General features: G+C 33.1%; 1 protein-coding gene across 1 annotated transcript in view; it reads left to right on the forward strand.

Moving 5' to 3' along the window:
- LOC149477580 (uncharacterized) overlaps positions 1 to 14,390 on the forward strand; it is a 148,302-nt gene extending 133,912 nt beyond the window's left edge. Inside the window, exons 2-7 of the mRNA XM_089710431.1 lie at positions 6,763 to 6,977; positions 7,298 to 7,433; positions 8,978 to 9,111; positions 13,003 to 13,199; positions 13,631 to 13,776; positions 14,149 to 14,390. Coding sequence (XP_089566557.1) covers positions 6,763 to 6,977; positions 7,298 to 7,433; positions 8,978 to 9,111; positions 13,003 to 13,199; positions 13,631 to 13,776; positions 14,149 to 14,219 — 899 coding nt within the window. The 3' untranslated portion in view covers positions 14,220 to 14,390. The remainder of the gene's footprint in view (positions 1 to 6,762; positions 6,978 to 7,297; positions 7,434 to 8,977; positions 9,112 to 13,002; positions 13,200 to 13,630; positions 13,777 to 14,148) is intronic.
- Positions 14,391 to 19,257: the final 4,867 nt, after the last annotated feature.

Genomic DNA, 19,257 nt, shown 5'->3' on the forward strand with positions numbered 1-19,257 from the left:
TGATTGTAGCATTGTGTAGATACCAGTGTGACGGTGTAGAATCATTATAAAATTATGAAAAGTGTGTGAAAATATTAATTATTGTCCAGTACATCTGATTATTTTTAATCGCGAAATTTAAAGCTTCTGTAAATAAATTTTGCGCATGCTAATCTCCATAATTATGAGTAAATTTCCCATTTTATTTATGTTGTTAATGGGTATTGTTGAATGAAGTTTTTTTTTTTTTATTTAAAGAGAAATAAGTGAACATTAGAAATATTGAAGTACCGCTGCAATAAAAAGCATAGCTTAGTTATACAAAGGCATTTCATTTACTGCAATATGATTGCGCAACAATCCATCATACAACTGTTTTTAATTTCCATTAACTCATTCCCTTCACAGGTGACAAATCAATGGAACACTTACAAGTGTCTCAAGTTCATTCCGAAATCAGATAGCTTTGCCGATCTAAATCGTCCCTTTGATGTTCTGAAATCAGTGTCAAATTGGCAGACATCGCGGGAGAACTCTTGATGATTTCCCGCCATTTCGCGTGATCAAACGTAATGAGCGTGTGTGCGTGTCGGCGGCCATCTTGGTAATGACCTCGCGATGATGCGCTCGAAATGGCTGCCAATATGTTTTTAGAGTATATGGAATTAGGGCTGTAGGTTTGTGTGATACAGTATGTTTTATTTACTGCTGTATGTTATGTAGGACTTGTTTCTTTGAAGACAATGCGTTAATAATCCTTTTTAGGTAGACATAATTATATTGATGCTTTATGGTACGTTGTTACAAATTTTTGTGGATGAGCAACCTGAATTTGTCAACAGTGACTTTCAAAAGATTTGTGTATCAATCTCAACGATCAATCAGCCTTCTGTTTCTATTTGAAATTACTTATTTCCTAGTTTTTACTGCCAAGTGAGGCAGATCTACTTACGCAATAATCACCAACCAAGGCAACGATATCATCTTGAATTATGACGTAATTGATCGCCTAATGTAATTGTAGTGTTAAAATATAGTTTCCTGATAATATGAGTATATCTTTGGCAGCCTTCCAATGATCAAATGTGATACGTCTTATCTGAATTTCAAAATCAATGTTTCTTTACAAAAATATAATAACATGTAAATTCTAGTGTTTTTGGTAAAAAACAAAATGATTTTATTGTACAATAATGTAAATTAAGTTAATGCTCTATTTCTTTTGTACCACTTACTTAAATTAAAATCCGAAGTTATTTTTTATTTTTACCACGACTCACTTTAAATGATCGAAGCTTTCACAGTATTGAGGTCAATATCCTCAGAACGAAAATTAAATAAATAAAGGAAACTTGAATTATTGTAATTCAAAGTCTATATTTTAAGTTTGATTTGAAATGAAAATATCAGAAATGAGATCTGGAGATAGCTAGCCCACCGGCCACCGCCTACGCTTGCTGTAAAGTTTTCGAAACGTTTAATATTAATTGTACTTTAAGTTTTTCATAATATTACTCAAGCTTGTTTTGTATGAATATTACCTTAAATTAGAGATAAGTTTGATTTATTATTTAAGATGCCTGGGTTTTGATAAGATGCGTGGTTGCCTGGAAGAGATCACTTTTAAGTGATAAGGCCGCCAAAATAATTGTACTCTGTTCTATGTGTAAGTAGTTCTAAGGTTTCCTATCTGTATAATTATTAAAGAGTTAAATAAATAAATAAGATAGCATGTAACTCATTTTAAGTTAACTAATTGTTTTTTATGAGTAATAAGTCTTTAAATCTAAGTTTTTCATTACAATTAATAAAATTCACTCTAAATCAAGCAAGAAAATCATAAATAAAGATAAAACAAAATTGTTAATGAAATGACAAGAATTAAGCGCGTGCTAACTTTGGAATAATAATCATAAAAAGGAAGACAGCTTCGCAATTTGTCACTTGAGCGCGAAAATATTTGCGTAGAGTACAATCCCACAAATTGGAGGTGAGAGACAAGGTTAACGTCATCTTGTTTAGCCATTCGTCTTACTTACTCGTGTATGTGTAAATTTGTCGCTTAAAATTGTATAATAGCCGCTCAGGATTACGCTCGAGATGGCACGGCATAAAAAATATGTTATTTAGCCGATGTTAGTCGTCAGGATGAAGCTTTTAGCCTTTCTTAAATCTGTTCAACAATTCTTATGTATAAGTTATTACTGAAGTGAAATTCTTCGTCGCGTCATGGCAATACCATCACGTCATGGACTAAGGTGACAATTTTAATATCTTTGAATCTTGAAGTTTCACTTCTGACACGTGTGCTCGGCACACACTCCATTTTTTGTACAAAATGTATTTGTAAAAATACGAAATAGTGAAAAATAAATAAAAACATTACTAAAAGTTGTCGGTGTTTTGATTCATATATCGTGTTCCTTTGCTCATTTCCAAGAAAGCCCTTTGTGTCATTATATGCCTTTACCATCCCTTCTCGGAATATTATTAGTATTCTGTAGTAGTTTGTTCTGTAAACACAAGAAATTATTAAAAAATTAAGGTTTCATATTTAAAAATAAAGAATATAGAGATGTATTTATCTATATTCTTTATTTTTAAATATGAAACCTAAATGTAAGTTAATGACTGTACTTTCTACAAGCTTTCTACTTGACTGTAGTGATGTTTCTCAATATTATATTATGAATAAATAGCGTTTTATAATAACATTTTAAAAATATTTGTTATAAGAACATTCGTTTTAAGATGACTGTATCTCGTAGTCTGCTATTTAAGTTTAAAACTAAATCATTATTTGCTTCAATATTTTAGTATTACATGGTATTACTACACACTATTATTTTGCTACTATACTAGCGCAAGCAGTATTTGTTTGTAGCATAATATAGAGTAATTTTTCAGAATAGTTGATCAGATGTAGATCAGATGTAGCTGGTAGTGTTTGTTTTAGTAAGAATTTGCAGCAAGGCTAAGGTACTAGTAGGTAGCTTATAAATAACCACAAGGAGGTCCCATAGAAACCATATTTTCACATTACACGGAAAATGTTGATTTTTATCTATATGTTTGCAGAATAAACTCAGCATTATGTTTATGAGTAATGCTCCGTGGTTAGGTATAAGTGTCGGATATTTCCGCTCGTATCCGGGGAATGGGGGAATTTACGGGGTTTTTACTGTGCCATTTCGGGAGCATTTACGTAATTTGTTTATTTTTATAGCCGCGGAGTGATGTAGTGTGACTCCTAGTGGCTTATTTGGACGTATTATTACTGTTTAGAGTGCATGATTTTTATAAGGCGTTTAATATGCGTAAACCCATATAGTTTACTTCTACTAGGTGTTCTATAGAGTCCAGGATTCGATACCGGTGGAAAAAAATGACTCAGTCTGGTACCTACTGAAAATCGGACAGTGAATCAGGTATATGAAATGAATCTGCCTTGTAGCTTATAATGGGACCTCTACTAAATATCTTCCTGCTTGATTTTCAATTCAAAATATACATTAAAAGCTATACCTCACTATTTGTCATAATAGCATCAACCAAATTGAGTTTAAAAAACATGAAAGCAAGATGTTCCATATTATTATTAAAGCACATTTCAAAGTACCATAAACCTCTAAACCCTTGAAGGACCATCGCATTATCGTAGCCATATAATTATTTCCAAGACCCGCAAAATGTTCCAAGATATAATTTCACATATTTAACATACGGTTCGCTAGATCTTCCATTAAAATTCCTCAGATTAATCCCTCCATCCAATATTTGTGTTCTCATCGTATCCCACTTAATTCCATAGTTTTAATGAAATCCGCCACATTTCATCGTCCGACGAATATCGACCTTGTTCCCTTGTAATAGGGCGTTTATGTAACGAAAACAAATTTTAAGTTATTCGATTTGAAACTTAGTGGGGGTGAGAGAAGGTTGCAATTTGATTGCGGGTTCGGGCTGAGTTAATTAACTGTGATGATAATGGTCATAGATTTGATGGAGTTTCGCGATTAGTGTCACGTGTTAAAATTACAGCTGTTGTTTGCGATGTTTTTCATATTTTTCAAATGATATGCGATTTTACAGGAACGTATTATCCTTCGTGTAAAATAGAGTTTCCATGTGTTTTATTCAAACGGATTTTTTATCGGGTTTAAATCTTTTATAATCGAGTTAAAAATAATTAATATAACACAAATGTATAGCACTTTTTACTTGCAAATTATTATCACAATTTATGTGTGTGTATTTTATATGAGTTATAGGTAACTGTTATTACTCTTTATATTATAGTAAGTACACTTTTTGTATATTTTAAACCTTAGATAATATTTTTTTACTAAATCTTAAAGTTATATTACCGTAACCTATTATAATTCTCATAATTATATTCTAACAAACAAGCCAAGACATTAGTACCGCGACCCACGTCACAGTGACGCGGGCAACTAATCGCCCCACACCTGCGCCATATTTGTTGCTTGTTAGCCGTCATACACGTGACGGGATAAATCTTTGAATGTTTGGAGTCTGTAGTGTGAAACTGACTGTTAACACTAGTAGGTACGCTTTTTGCAGATAAATAACCTCCAATTGTATATATTTTAGCAAGGTATTTTTATATAATGAAGTATATAACAGTTATAAAAAATAAGTACTTAGTCTTAAATTGAAGGAAATTCCGTAGAAAACAATCTTGCAATATGAAAAATATCATTGGTATACATTTTCTTAATACCTAATTGTATAGTTTCGAGAATAATACACAAACTTAGAATTTTCCGACATAATGACGATTCAAATCATGACTAAGAAACTGTTTAATGAAAATGAAGAAATAAAACATAGTTATTATTATAGTCTATTATTTTCTTAAATAAATATCACAATTCACAATCACAATAGACCAATTATCATGTTTATAAACATTATTTTAAATTTAGAAAACAATTTATACAAACACCAATTACATAAGTTTAATACAACTAATTTGTTTGCAATAACAAATTACGCATTTCAATCATAACATAATTAGATTATTTCTTTATTTAAATAAACACGCTAATTAACAAAGTTATAAAATATAAATATATTTTAGTCATAACGAATTATTGGATGTTATGACACACTTTATCAACATGATTAACAAACATTTTATTTCAATACATTACAACTTAAAATAATTTGTGAAGCATATTTCATAGTTATTACTGAAGGTTATTTATTATTTACGTACCTTCAAGTTATATACAACATCTTAAAATACTATTATCTAAATGCATTGGTCCGGCGTCCGCCCCCGATTGGCGTGAAGGACGCGAGTTCGAATCCCGCCTCGTGATCGATTTTTTTCTATTCTTTATAAATTTATATTTACAAAGCATTGGCATGTCAATAAACCAAAAAAATCATATTATTATCTACCTGTACCTAATGTTAAATAAAGTCGTGTTAGTTAACGTCGTCAACTACTAACTAGTGCTGAACAAAATTTACCACCGCTTGTATTATCACATTAATTGTTTAAAAATGTTAAAAGTTACAAATAATAAATAATGCTTACTTATAGTTAGTAGGTAATAAAGTTATGCCGAGGGGGTCGCGGAAGAATTCTAACAAATACCCGCGGCCCCATCATTAAAGCGGCTCGACGGAACACAGTGGGGTTTTAGTCGGTAAGAATCCGACATAACCCACGGCTCCTTCCCCGGGGGCCGTGGGTATCTTTGGAAGATTTCCCCACTATAAAAAAAAAGGTAATAAAGTTATAATCGCTAGTCAGTACTTGTATTCAGCAATTGTGAATTATTCTGTATCGAGTAACTATTACCTAGTTAGTAAGCTTAATTAGTCAATTAGTTACCAGATTAAATTTATTAATCATATTATACAATATAATGTTGAGTTCAATGAACTGGTTATTTTGCTGTAATATTGTTTTGATTTTATATAAATCGAACGGATGAATTAACTTTAAACTAAAGATTTTTATATTAAACTTAAACTGTTCTGTATTCTACATTTATTTAAAAAGCTGTTTTGAATTATCGCCATGACATAACAGGACAATCTTAAATTTTTTTTTTTTTTTTTTTTGAAAGGCACCCGTCATCACAGGGTGTTCGCGCCACCTCTGGATTATAGTCCAGAGACATTTTTTGCTTTTTATTTTTTTTTTTTGTATGGATTATATTAAAATACAATAAAAAATACAATATAACATACTACTTTAAAACAAGATAAAAAATACTGGATTAAATTACAAATAAAATGACTAAAATATTATACAATAATTGCTAAAAATGCTGTAAAATTAAAATTATTATAAAAATTCGGTAAAAACACGGCACAAAAACACTCAACTTAATCCTATATCACAGTAAAGAGCTAACTAATATCACACACTATTCCTTTGGTTGACTACGACTACAATATTTCTACAATATTGTAGGAACGCATCCCTACACTTGTCCCCCAGGGCAGAAGGCAGATTCTCACCCGTCATCGCCATGCCCAATTTTTGTTCAATAGCATATCTATTGCTTGCAAAAATTGGGCACTCGAGTAACAGGTGAGGAACCGTCTCCTCAACTCCAGGCTGACATAGACACGACGGATTATCCTTCAGCTTGAATCTGTTCAAGTAGAAGGCGAATCCGCCGTGACCAGTCAGTACTTGTGTGGTGTGGTGTGTGACAATCTTAAATATTAATAATATATATAAGTAATATAAGAACAATCCATTGCATTACATATCATAGATATTCGTTGTTACAGGTGGTGTATGGTCGCTCCGTAATCTATCGATATCAGTCCCCCGCGCGGTCCTGTCAGGGGAGGGACAAGCAGCGGTCCTCCGGTGTTCCTACGACCTTGAAGGCGCGGCTCTGTACTCCATACGATGGTATCGAGCAGAGACAGAGTTCTACCGATATGTGCCACGGGAAATGCCTCCAACCATGGTCTTTCCCCTGCCAGGTGCATCTGTTGATGTAAGTATAATATTATTGTTTTATCTTAACGCTTACGATACGGTAGACTGTACAGGATTACTTTTAACCTAATACTTCTGAGAGAAAGTTGCTAAAAGGTCATGTTTCGTTTAAATTTAATACCTACTTCCATCCTATGAACTTTTCAAAGGTTTCTATATATCAGAGAACCAATCCCAATGCCACAAATATTAATCACAGACTAGAAGAATCGATTATATTACTGAAAATAATAATAAATAAGCTCCTATGTACAATAATTTTATTTTATGTACTAATATGGAAGTAATAAATGATAATAAACTGATACTTTCCTCTAGCTGGCAGCATCAGACCACCAGCAGGTTCGCATAGTGAACCTGAACCGGCGCCTCAGTGGTGACTACCAGTGCGAGGTGTCGGCGGACGCGCCGCTGTTCCACACGGACATACGGTCAGCACCGCTTACTGTTGTTGGTAAGTATTGTGTTTAGTAAGTTAAAGATTTTGTTTATTTAAATGTCCTAATCTCAGGAACGAAGAAGCGAGTGGAAAAGATGAAAACTTAGGTAGCTATGGTACAAACGTAAATGATTTTGATGTTGTAGTGGAAAACAGGGGACTGAGCATTTTATGCGTAAATTAGGGCGTTGCAATTAGTGCTTTGCTTCTTTACCTATAATAATAGATTTATACTATCTGTTATAGCCACTGTTAAATTACATTGTACATATACGCAAAAAAATTCAAAAATTGATCTTTCATCAGCATTGAAAAACTCAATTTAAAACTAGGTAAAACCGATAGCAATAACGCAAAAGCTCACGCCCCAATACAGTATGAAGCCTTCGCAATACTTTGCAGCTGTTCGCTAAAATGGTATTTTATGCGCTAATTCTGAAGAACAATCCACAAGTTTAGAAATTGCATTCATGCAGTAATTGGAGCGTATTTCTATTTAGCGGAGGTCTTGTTATTTAGAAAAAGGTGATTAAAACTCGCTGTAAGTTTCACTGGCGTTTAGCTCTGTAAATTAGTTCTCCATTGAAGAGGTAGGATAGGAAAGTTCTGAAATGTTAGGAATATTTCTGGATAATTTAATAGAGGAAATCAAACGTCAGAATGTAAACTGTCTGCTTGTTTGTAACGAATAACCTTCGAAATGGCTATATCAATTTTGATCGGAATTCGGTGATAGATAGCTTATCAGATATGTTATCGGATTTTTACTTAAATTGATAGATAGCTTGATAACTTATTATAAATTCGTTTTCGAAAGATTGAAATTCAGGAAAAGAATTGTCATTCTACAAACATTCGACTATTCAAACTCCTATTGTAGTGTGTAACGTATTTAACACACTCCAGCGAAGCCACTGTTTCGTAACTTAGCAATTCTAAGTTGCAACAAATCAAGTTTCAAGTTAGTGGACGTTAGCGTAAAACTTTTAATATCAGGTAATAACAATTCCCTGGCATAGCACTTTCAGTTCCCCTGTGTTCGACATTGCGATTTGAACGTTATGTATTTGGTAATAAAATTGTTTTTGCGTTGATTTGTGAGGGTGACAGCTTGTTGTTATGCTATGTAGTATTTCTGGTTAAATATCGATCATAAACCTGGTTGCTGTGGAAGAATGGAACAATATGGTGTTTTTATAATATCATTTATGTGTCTTGTAATGGAGTCATTTATTATGATGGTCTAAAATTCTAAGAAATATCGATCTTCACGTATCTGCTTTAATGTTTTGAACAAGAGAAACTAAGGTTGCCATTAAAGCATAGTTTTGATCTTGGTATAGGCAAAGTAGTTGGTCAATTAAATACTGAAATTAACGTAATTTTATTATTCAGGGCACAATTTTGAGTCATAATTAAAACTACTTCCAGTGTCACTCGATAAAGATGCCGGCTTTCAAAAGGGCGAAATATTTATCGTCTGTACCCGTCGTTTTTCAGTTTATTCGTTACAAAGAAAATGTTTCCATTTTCTAATATTAATATAATTTTCCTTCTAGACCCTCCCTTCCGCGCCCCCCGTCTCTCCGTAACGCAGAGGAACTACGCTCGCGGTGACGTCATCAAGGCCAACTGTTCAGTGGATGAGTCCTACCCAGCATCCAACATTACTTGGATATTGGATGATCATAAGGTAACTGATTATTTTTATATCTATAATAATATTATATTGTATACCTAGTAAATTGAGATAATGAATAATGGGTGAAAGTATAATATAATGGAACGGTTTTATATGAGTTACTACTATCCTACTAGTCTTACTAATATCGCAGATTACTAAATAGTTACTTCGTAACTAAACGAACTTTATATGAATGTATGGATGTATATTTGTTACGTGTTTTACGTGAAAACTATAGAACAGATTTTAATTAAGTATGTTTGGCAGTGATGTAACAAAAATATAACATAGAAATATTTGCCTGCCAGTTCGTTCGCATGTAAAGCCGCGCTGTAACACTAGTGAAATAAGAAGTGTTAGTATGGTAATTAAGGAATGTTAAATAATGCTTGATTTTTCTTATTCTAATCAACATTTTATATTCGCTCAAAGCGACAAAAACCTTCGCAAATAAATAAAAAACCACAGTACAAAAAAGCGCACAGTACTCATACTTTACCATAAGTGAAATCTATCCCATGTTGTTGCCTCGAGAGAAGTTATCGTTATTTAAACTTAAGAGCCATATTCCTAATAAAAGCGTACGGTTATGGTAACTGGGATGGTTATTAACTTAATATGTTTTAATAAGAGAACATTACGCCATATTTACAAGTAAAACCGGGTTTATAATATGTAGAGACAACTTAATGATGTTTTTTGATGCTTATGCAACTATATCTACTAGTAACTATGTACTGTAGTTTATAATCTTATATATAAAAATGAATCGCAAAATGTGTTGGTAAGCGCATAAATCGAGAACGGCTGAACCGATTTCGATAATTCTTTTTTTATTATATTCCTTGAAGTACGAGGATGGTTCTTATGTAGAGAAAACGTAAACATGTACCTCGGGCGAAGCTGGGGCGGACCGCTAGTCACATATAATTATATAGAAAGTGTTGGGGGGTAGTGATGAATAGTACGTAAATCTATGAGTTGAGCAATGGAAAAAATGGGCAGAGAACTGATGGTGACTTTATTTCATCTGCTTCTACTCTTTTATACCTATGATTTATGAGATGTTTGTTTCGGTTTCGTCTAGTAACCGCATAACTATACAATATGGCCTGTATTACGCGGCAAAGATAAAGCTTTCTCTTTCTAAGAGTTAAATCGTAACTCATTAATAAAAATACAATCTCCACCTTTATAATATTAGTTTAGAATGTGCCAAATAAATAACAAAATATACTGAGAATGATCACAATTATGAAGTATAATAAAACACATTTATGAACTACGCTCAAATTCAGCACACGTAGGTACTTTTACTGCCTCGTCAATTTAACAAAATATTATCCAGTTATTAAACATCTCTCTAAATGTAGTTGAAGCTAGAAGATATAATAGTTAATCATCCGTTATGCTTTCATAAATTATTTTCCAGTATTCCAGACGGTCTAGATTTCCCGAGAGACCTAGGTTTCGTTTCAAAGGATTTTATTTCTATCTCTGCTTAGAGTATTGTTGTTCATTTTAAGTTCATTATTTTTCTTTAATTTTCATTTGTCTAATTCATTTACGGTTATAATATTACATTGTTTAGTTTCGTATGAATTGATTGAAAAAAAGGTTAGTCGTCTAGAGTTTTATAAGTAATTGTTATTGAAATAGATCTTCAAGCCAGTTTTTAGTCTGACTTAATTACCAACATTTCACGCATCTATAGTTCCAAATAATTAAATTTATTATTGTTATTTGGCTGGCCATACTCATTCTACGAGCCTTCATAAAATAGACTATTTCAAGACTGTTTCTAAAATGTTAATGGTCTATTTAATTTAACGTAACAAACAAGAAAATCTCCTGTCACAATGCTGTAATAAAACTAGCCACATCTCATCCAAAATGTGTCTCGAAAACACTGAAACAGAACAATTAATAACCAGTTGTTAAACGCCCAAAGCCCGGCAGCACAACATTAAAACGTCCGTTAAAATTCCATGAATAAACACAATCCAAGCAAGTTCTATTTAAATAAGAATCAAACTTTAAAAGACTGATGAAAATCGCAATTCGCTACACTTAATTATATTCTCTAGATTTTACACTGGCCGGAGTTTTGCGAAACGTTCATTATGTCTGTCTGCAGTCGAATCGGGAACTATGGTAATATCTTCAGATTCGAGTCCAACTTGTGATTGTTCATGAATTTTAAATACGCTGTTTTCGATTCGAATACATTAGTCGCTTTTGCGGAGTTCGTTAATTGTCGCTGGACGGAGACGTGCTTCTCAATTGTTTTTGTTTTCGAATTATGCGGTATTATGTGGCTAAATGCGAATAAATCTTATTTAAGTTTGTAATGGTTTAGTAATAACTTTTTATTGTGAACAGTATCGTTTGCGAGTATACGTGTGGTACTAGAATTAAGTAATTTGTTTGAAATTGCTCGACCGATTCTTAAAGTACTTTCACTGGAAGCTAAGCTTTTGTTTAGTCTAGACATGAACAAATTCAATGTACTATGTAAATAATATAGGTACATAGGTACCTAATACGTACGGTGTGATCATGTCAGCTCTATAAAAAACTGCCTTTGTGACCAAGAAAAGTCATAAGTGATAGATTATGCAACATAATAATATTATATTCGTATAAATAAGTTTTACTACATAAAGTTTATTTTACCGAAATTTGAAAAGCTCCAAAATATTTCACAATTTATCTTAAAACTAAATACTCGCCTATCTTATATCTTATATTTTCTATGATACAAAAATAAGTGTGAGCGTGTATCTGTTTCACACAGCAACTGAATAACAAATGACGTGATTTTTCACCGAGATAACTATCTCAAGGGACCTGAGAGTGGTGTAGCATATTCTATTGATAAAATCTCCAATAAATATGAAACTTTGTATGTTTGTTTTGATGTAATCGTAAAAACTGAACGCTATATTTATATATTAGGTAGCTATATTTTTGGAAACACACCACGATTCACGGCTTAACATATTATATTATTGAGAAAAAAACAAAAGGAAAAATAACTTTTCTACTCAAATAATAAACGCCGTAAGTACACAATATAATGGAGTATATGGATTGTCCTTGCAAATATGTACATATTACAAATGCAAAAGTTTGTTTGTATTTCTTGGGAATTCCCTTTGACTATGCGGGTGAAGCCGTGTGCGTAAAGTTAGTTACAAATGATATATTAAAGGCTAAATACCACTTAATTGATATTTTGTCCTATATTGACGTTGATCAAATACTCAATTATATAGAAAGCTGATAGTCGTCCCAAATGTCTTATTTTAGATACCTATAGGAACATTAAACATATCAATCAAGGTATCTATTAATAAATGAAGAAAAATCTTTATAAAAGATCTGTAAATTAATTAAAACACGATCTACAAATTACAATTATATTATTTATTTCAACGTTTCGCACATTTTAAATTTTACGGACAAATTGTTAAGTATTATTCAGTGTTTGGAACATCAACGTAAAAGTACTGTTAAAACCTTTAATTTGTAAACTGAAGGTAAAATCATGATGCGATTTTCTAGTAATCATTTTACCTTTTTATTACCTTTGCTTGTAACGTAATTTGTAATAGTTAAGAAGCTCTTGCGTTCATATGTGTACCATGAATTTTGTCAATACATATTTATCACAGACATGTATATGAATTTTAAATTTTCTTTTGCCACTTTACGTTAGGCAAAAATCTTTGAATCTCCGACATCCTAATGTTATAAAATTTCTTGTTTCAATAAAAAACTTCTATCAAAATGAAAACTTATAACGTAGAATAAGCTGATAGTCAGTCCCCTGCCGACAAGTCCCCTGCTCCTTTTATTTTTATAAATCACTTTATACTAAGAATTTAATCATCACAGATAGCAGAAACAGTATCCTGGCGAACATCAGACCTGGACTTCAAGGAGCGAGGAGCATTCAGTCATCTGGAGCTGACCATACTGGAAGCAGAGCACTACAAAGTGGGACTGACGTACACCAGCGCGAGCCTGAACAGGATCTACCAGGATCATTATGTGTATGGAAGGGAGGAGACTGACGATTTGAATGTTGTTAGGTAAGTTCAGGAGTAGTAAAATGTTGAAATATAACTCACGGTTTTCTTATATTTGTATTATTCTAAAACAACTTAAATTATCTTCTTCCCGATTTGTATTATTACAATTATAAGGATTTTTTTTTCGTTAATAGTAGAGCCAATTCATAAAGGACACTTTAAATTAAAACATATTTAATTAACCAATATTGTAATAGTACAAGATATTATCAATACTTATAAATGCGAAGTGCGAACGTATATTTGTGTCTGTTACACTTTCACGGCTAAATGAAAGCACTGATTATGACGAAACAGAGTCGATCAAGAGTTACTTTTTAAATCAGCAAGTTATTAATGATTTTCCCATCTCTATTTCGCCATAGAAATTATCCAATATTAAGTTGCAAAGCATTTCTTTTAAAGTATTTTCTTTTAATTAATTTCACCAGGTACACCATGGTACCACCAGAGAGCGGTCAGTTCACGCTTGGCTGCGTGGCGACTCTCTTCGACATCTACGCGAGGCAGAGCGAGGCGGTCTACATTAAAGAGGACACTCCACACCCAGCATCTGTTACTGGGGAAGATTCTTCAGGTAAACTGCAATTATCAGAGTCTCTTTATGTGGTGAATTTTGTAGATTTATTGTCGCTTATTATCTATCTTGTTGTTTGATGTAAATAATCTCTGACAATTCGAAACTACCTACTGTTAGTTTGGATAAAAAGTATTGTGACAAACTATTATCATTGAATTCGGACATTCAATGTGGATAAAAAATACCTATTTATAAATTTACTCTACATAAAAGCTAACCAGAATACTACATTTTGAGTTACTACGTAGTGGTGGCTCATATACTTTCCCTATTCCCTTTTCAATTCAATCGTTTCTTATTGCAAAAGCTCCACCAGCTCCTTTGCCCCACTATAGCATAAGAAAAACATTAATTACTCTCTGTCCACAGGTATAACCCAGAGCTACAGCATCATTCTCACGTCCGTTTGCGCAGCTGGTGTGATCTTACACGCGTTATGATTACATGTCTCCAGCATAGCTAAGAATACTGAATGTTGTGATAGATATTAAATACCGTAGAGCTATGTTTCGATATGTATGTAGCCTGTTACAAGTAAAGTACTTATCGTGATTCGTCAATATGGAAGCTAGAAATTCTAAATATTCGTCAGTCACCTGGGTTTTTTATTATTATACCACCTGTTAGAAATAAGTTCTATTGTATCTGTTGTAACAAAATAGCATTTATTATCTATGAGCATAAACTGGTCACACTGTCTGTGTATTGTGTAATGAATTAATAAAGTTAGTCTATTCCAAGATGTCTTCCTAGTTTTATTAGGTTATGGACCCAGTCACATATTTGCGAGTTTTTCTAGTAGTTTTATCGTGTAAAAGTAATAATGTCGATGTCAGGCTATTTAGTAAATGTGCCAAAGTTAAAAGGACGCGAAAATTACGATGATTGGGCGTTCGCGGCAAGTAATTTTCTGTTGCTGGAAGGCATTGACATTGAAAACGTGCCGGCGGCCATCAGTGAAAATGAGATGAAGAAAGCCAAAGCGAAACTTGTGATGACGATAGACTGTTCATTATATGTGCATATCAAGAGTGAGACTACAGTGGGCGGTGTATGGAAAAAGTTGAAACAGTTATTTGATGACTCGGGATATCAACGAAAAATAAGTTTGCTTCGAACATTAATTTCAATACGTCTCGATAACTGTGAAACTATGACATCGTATGTATCTCAAGTGGTGGATACAGCACAGAAATTGAAGGGGACTGGTTTCGAAATCACAGACGAGTGGATTGGATCGCTACTTTTGGCTGGACTCCCAGAAAAATATTCACCGATGATAATGGCTATAGAACATTCCGGAATCGCCATTAGCGCTGACGTCATAAAAACGAAATTACTTGATATGTGTTCGGAGGTTGGTACAACTGGAGCGGATACTGTTTTTTTGTCAAAACATCAGCGGGGAAAAAGTAGCAACACTAACCGCAAGCAAAAATCAACGTCAACGTCAATGTCATACAATGACGCTTCAACCAGCAGTAAACAAATAAAGTGTTATAATTGCAAGAAAATAGGTCACTACAAAAGCAAGTGTCCAGAATTAAAAGCAAATAAACAAGTAAATGCTTTTAGTGCGGCGTTTTTCAACGGTTGTTATAGCACAGAAGACTGGTACGTCGATTCGGGCGCAAGCGCGCACATGACGTCGAATCAGAAATGTTTACTCCAACCACGACCGGTGCACGATAACAGAGAAATCGTAGTGGCAAATCAAACGACGGTGCCTGTAGTAAGTGTTGGTGAAACACAGATAACGACATGCGTGAATAATTCTCAGTACAATGTGATTGTGAAGAATGTATTGTACATACCAAAGCTCACGACAAACTTATTGTCAGTAAGCCAACTTATAGTTAATGGCAATAGAGTTGTGTTCAAAAAGGATGTCTGTTTAATATACAATCAAGTGAATAAGCTTATTGGTACAGCAAATTTGATTAATGGCGTGTACAAGTTAAACACAAGAAAATTAGAGAATTCATTATCGGCAATGTCAACCTGGCATAAGAGGTTAGGACATGTAAACAGTAAGTCCTTACAAAAAATGAATGAAGGTGCTGTGATAGGTGTTTCTTTTGAAGAGAAAGCTGACATTCAGATACAGAATTGTGAAGTGTGCTGTGAGGGGAAACAGTCACGTCTACCCTTTCCATCAGCCAACCATAGAAGTGAAAACCTACTGGATGTAGTACACTCAGATTTGTGCGGGCCGATGGAGACCAAGTCAATTGGTAATTCAAAGTATTTTCTTCTGTTTGTGGATGATGCCAGCAGAATGACTTTTGTCTACTTCTTGAAGGAAAAGAACCAGGTGTTTCAGCATTTCAAAGAATTTCGAGGTTTAGTTGAGAATCAAACAGGAAACAAGATAAAGAAGCTGAGAACCGACAATGGAGGTGAATTTTGCTCACATGAGATGGAGAATTACTTGAAACAAGTCGGTATAGTTCATCAGAAGACCAATCCTCACACTCCGGAGCAGAATGGACTCTCAGAAAGGTTCAACAGAACTATAGTTGAACGAGCAAGATGCTTGTTGTTTGAAGCTGACCTTGACAAAAGTTTTTGGGGTGAAGCAGTTAATACTGCAGTATACTTAAAGAATAGGACACCAGCCGCCAGTTTAGGCATGATGACCCCATTTGAGAGGTGGACAGGTGAGAAACCAGACCTAAGCAATGTTAGAATTTTTGGCAGTAAGGTAATGACACATGTTCCCAAAGCACAAAGACAAAAATGGGATAAAAAGGCTGATAAATTGATATTAGTTGGATATCCAGATAATGTTAAAGGATACAGATTGTATAACCCAATAACTAGAAAGATCACTACGAGCAGAGATGTCATAGTCATGGAGAAGACAGAATCAGACAAAGCTCAGATAGTAGTAAATAATAGTGAAGAAAAGTTAGAGAACAATGAAAACTTAGAAGAAGAAGAATGTTCATCAGATAGCCTAGTCTCAAATCCTAATGACCCAACTTATGTTAATGATACATCCACATCCCAAGATGATTCTTATCAATCAGTAGCCGATGAAGACTCTGTCATAGATGAAGAAGTTCAGGTACAGCAAGTTAGAAAACGTGAGAGAAAGCCAGTAGAAAGATATGGTATGACCAATCTATGTATTCTGGAAAACCTGGAAACTTATGAAGAACTGAGTTATGAATCTGCGATGAATGGACCAGATCAGGAACAGTGGAGACAAGCGATGATGGATGAATTGAAAGCTTTCAGTGACAATGAAGCATGGACATTTGTAGACAGGAGTGAAGCTGATAGAATAGTGCAGTGTAAGTGGGTATTTAAGAAAAAATGTGATAATAGTGGTAAAGTGCGGTACAGAGCTCGACTAGTAGCTAAGGGCTTCTCCCAGATTAAAGGTATGGATTATAATGAAACTTTTTCACCTGTATTGCGTTATTCTACTTTAAGACTACTTTTTGCTTTAAGTGTTAAACAAAATTTAAAAATGAATCACTTGGATGTACCAACAGCATTTTTAAATGGTAATATTGATGAATGTGTATTTATGGAAATACCAGAATATTCTAATTTCATAAATTGTGATAATAAAGTTTTAAAATTAAAAAAGGCTATATATGGACTTAAACAGTCGGCTAGAGCTTGGTACATGAAAGTGGAATCTAGTTTGTTAAAGTTAGGTTTCAAGAAGTCTAAATATGAACCCTGTTTATTTATTAAATGTCATGATAATGTAAAGATTTATGTAGCTATATTTGTTGATGATTTTTTTGTTTTTTACAACTGTGTAAATTCTTACAAAAAGTTAAGAAGTGTATTAGAAGCAGATTTCAAGATTAAAGATTTAGGTCAAATAAAAAATTGTCTAGGCATGAATGTAAAAGTTCAAAAAGATTGTGTAACTTTGGACCAACAGCAATTTATTGATAATATTTTAAATAAATTTAATATGATTAATTGCAAAATTTCAGATACTCCAATGGAATTGAATCTTAAATTAGAAAAAGCTGTAAATGGCAGTTGTAATAACTCTTATCCTTATCAACAACTTATTGGTTCACTGATGTATCTTGCAGTTCTAACAAGGCCAGATATTTCTTATAGTGTTAGCTTTCTAAGTCAATATAACACATGTTTTAATGGAACACATTGGAAACATTTGAAAAGATTATTAAGATATTTGCAAAAAACTAAACATTTTGGATTAATTTTTAAGAAAACTGAAACTGATTTAATTGGTTTTGTTGATGCTGACTGGGCATCTTGTAACATTGATAGAAGGTCTTACACAGGATATTGTTTTGTATTATCAGGTTGTGTAATAAGTTATGAGTCTCGAAAGCAAAGGACAGTTGCCTTATCTAGTACAGAGGCCGAGTATATGGCACTTGCAGAGGCTTGCAAAGAGGCCATTTATTTAAAAAATTTAATGTTAGAACTTAATATATGTAATAAAAATAAACCTTTGGACTTGTACACTGACAGTCAAAGTTCTTTAAAATTGGCTTCTAATCCAATGTTTCACAAACGTACTAAGCATATTGATGTACGCCATCATTTTGCTAGAGAATGTGTTGATAATAACCAAATTAAAGTTAACTATTTAGAAACTTCTTCTATGCCAGCAGATGTATTTACTAAGTCACTTTGTGTTAATAAACATTATAAATTCATAGAACAAATGGGAATAGGGGAAGTAAATTAAAATAGATATGTAGTTTTTCAATTGATTGTTTTTATTGTTGAAGCATTTGTAACGTTTAGTTATTGTAGCAAAAGATGTAATTTTGTCAGAGTATTTTGTTAAGAGAGGGTGTTAGAAATAAGTTCTATTGTATCTGTTGTAACAAAATAGCATTTATTATCTATGAGCATAAACTGGTCACACTGTCTGTGTATTGTGTAATGAATTAATAAAGTTAGTCTATTCCAAGATGTCTTCCTAGTTTTATTACCACCCTAGTAGATATTTAATGGCGACAGTAAATACTTTACGTGTAACAGGCGCCTAAAGGTGAATACAGACATTGGCTAACGGAAAAATTTGAATTCAAATTCTAGAATGCGTGCTCTATCCTTGTTTTTCTGGTGAGATAAACTGAGATAGCTTACAGTGACGTCACAGCATAGTTCTAGAACGTATGGCCATTCTTGTCTGTTCTATCGAGAAGAATAGAGATAGTATTAAATACCTATGTAGACAATTCTTCGTCTGTTTATTTATGACTTGTGAAGAATAAAAAATAAGCAATAAAATTCACGCTTCTGAAGAAAAATCTTGGTCCATCATTCTTAGGTTTTATTAAATTACGAGTAAAGCCCTTGTCTGTGTTACACCTAAGTGTCAAAATGAATCCAAATTGTATTTATATAAGATTTATTTTACACCAAACATGTAGACATTGTAATGTGTAATCGGTAATAATTACGTTATATGAAATGTGATAATAATGTTTAATGATTAAGCGCATTGAATACAATAATCCC

This window comes from Colias philodice, chromosome 24, assembly GCF_061535455.1.
Source record: "Colias philodice isolate Cphi_HAF_F1 chromosome 24, ilColPhil1 Martin Lab GWU primary, whole genome shotgun sequence".
Taxonomy (NCBI): domain Eukaryota; kingdom Metazoa; phylum Arthropoda; class Insecta; order Lepidoptera; family Pieridae; genus Colias; species Colias philodice.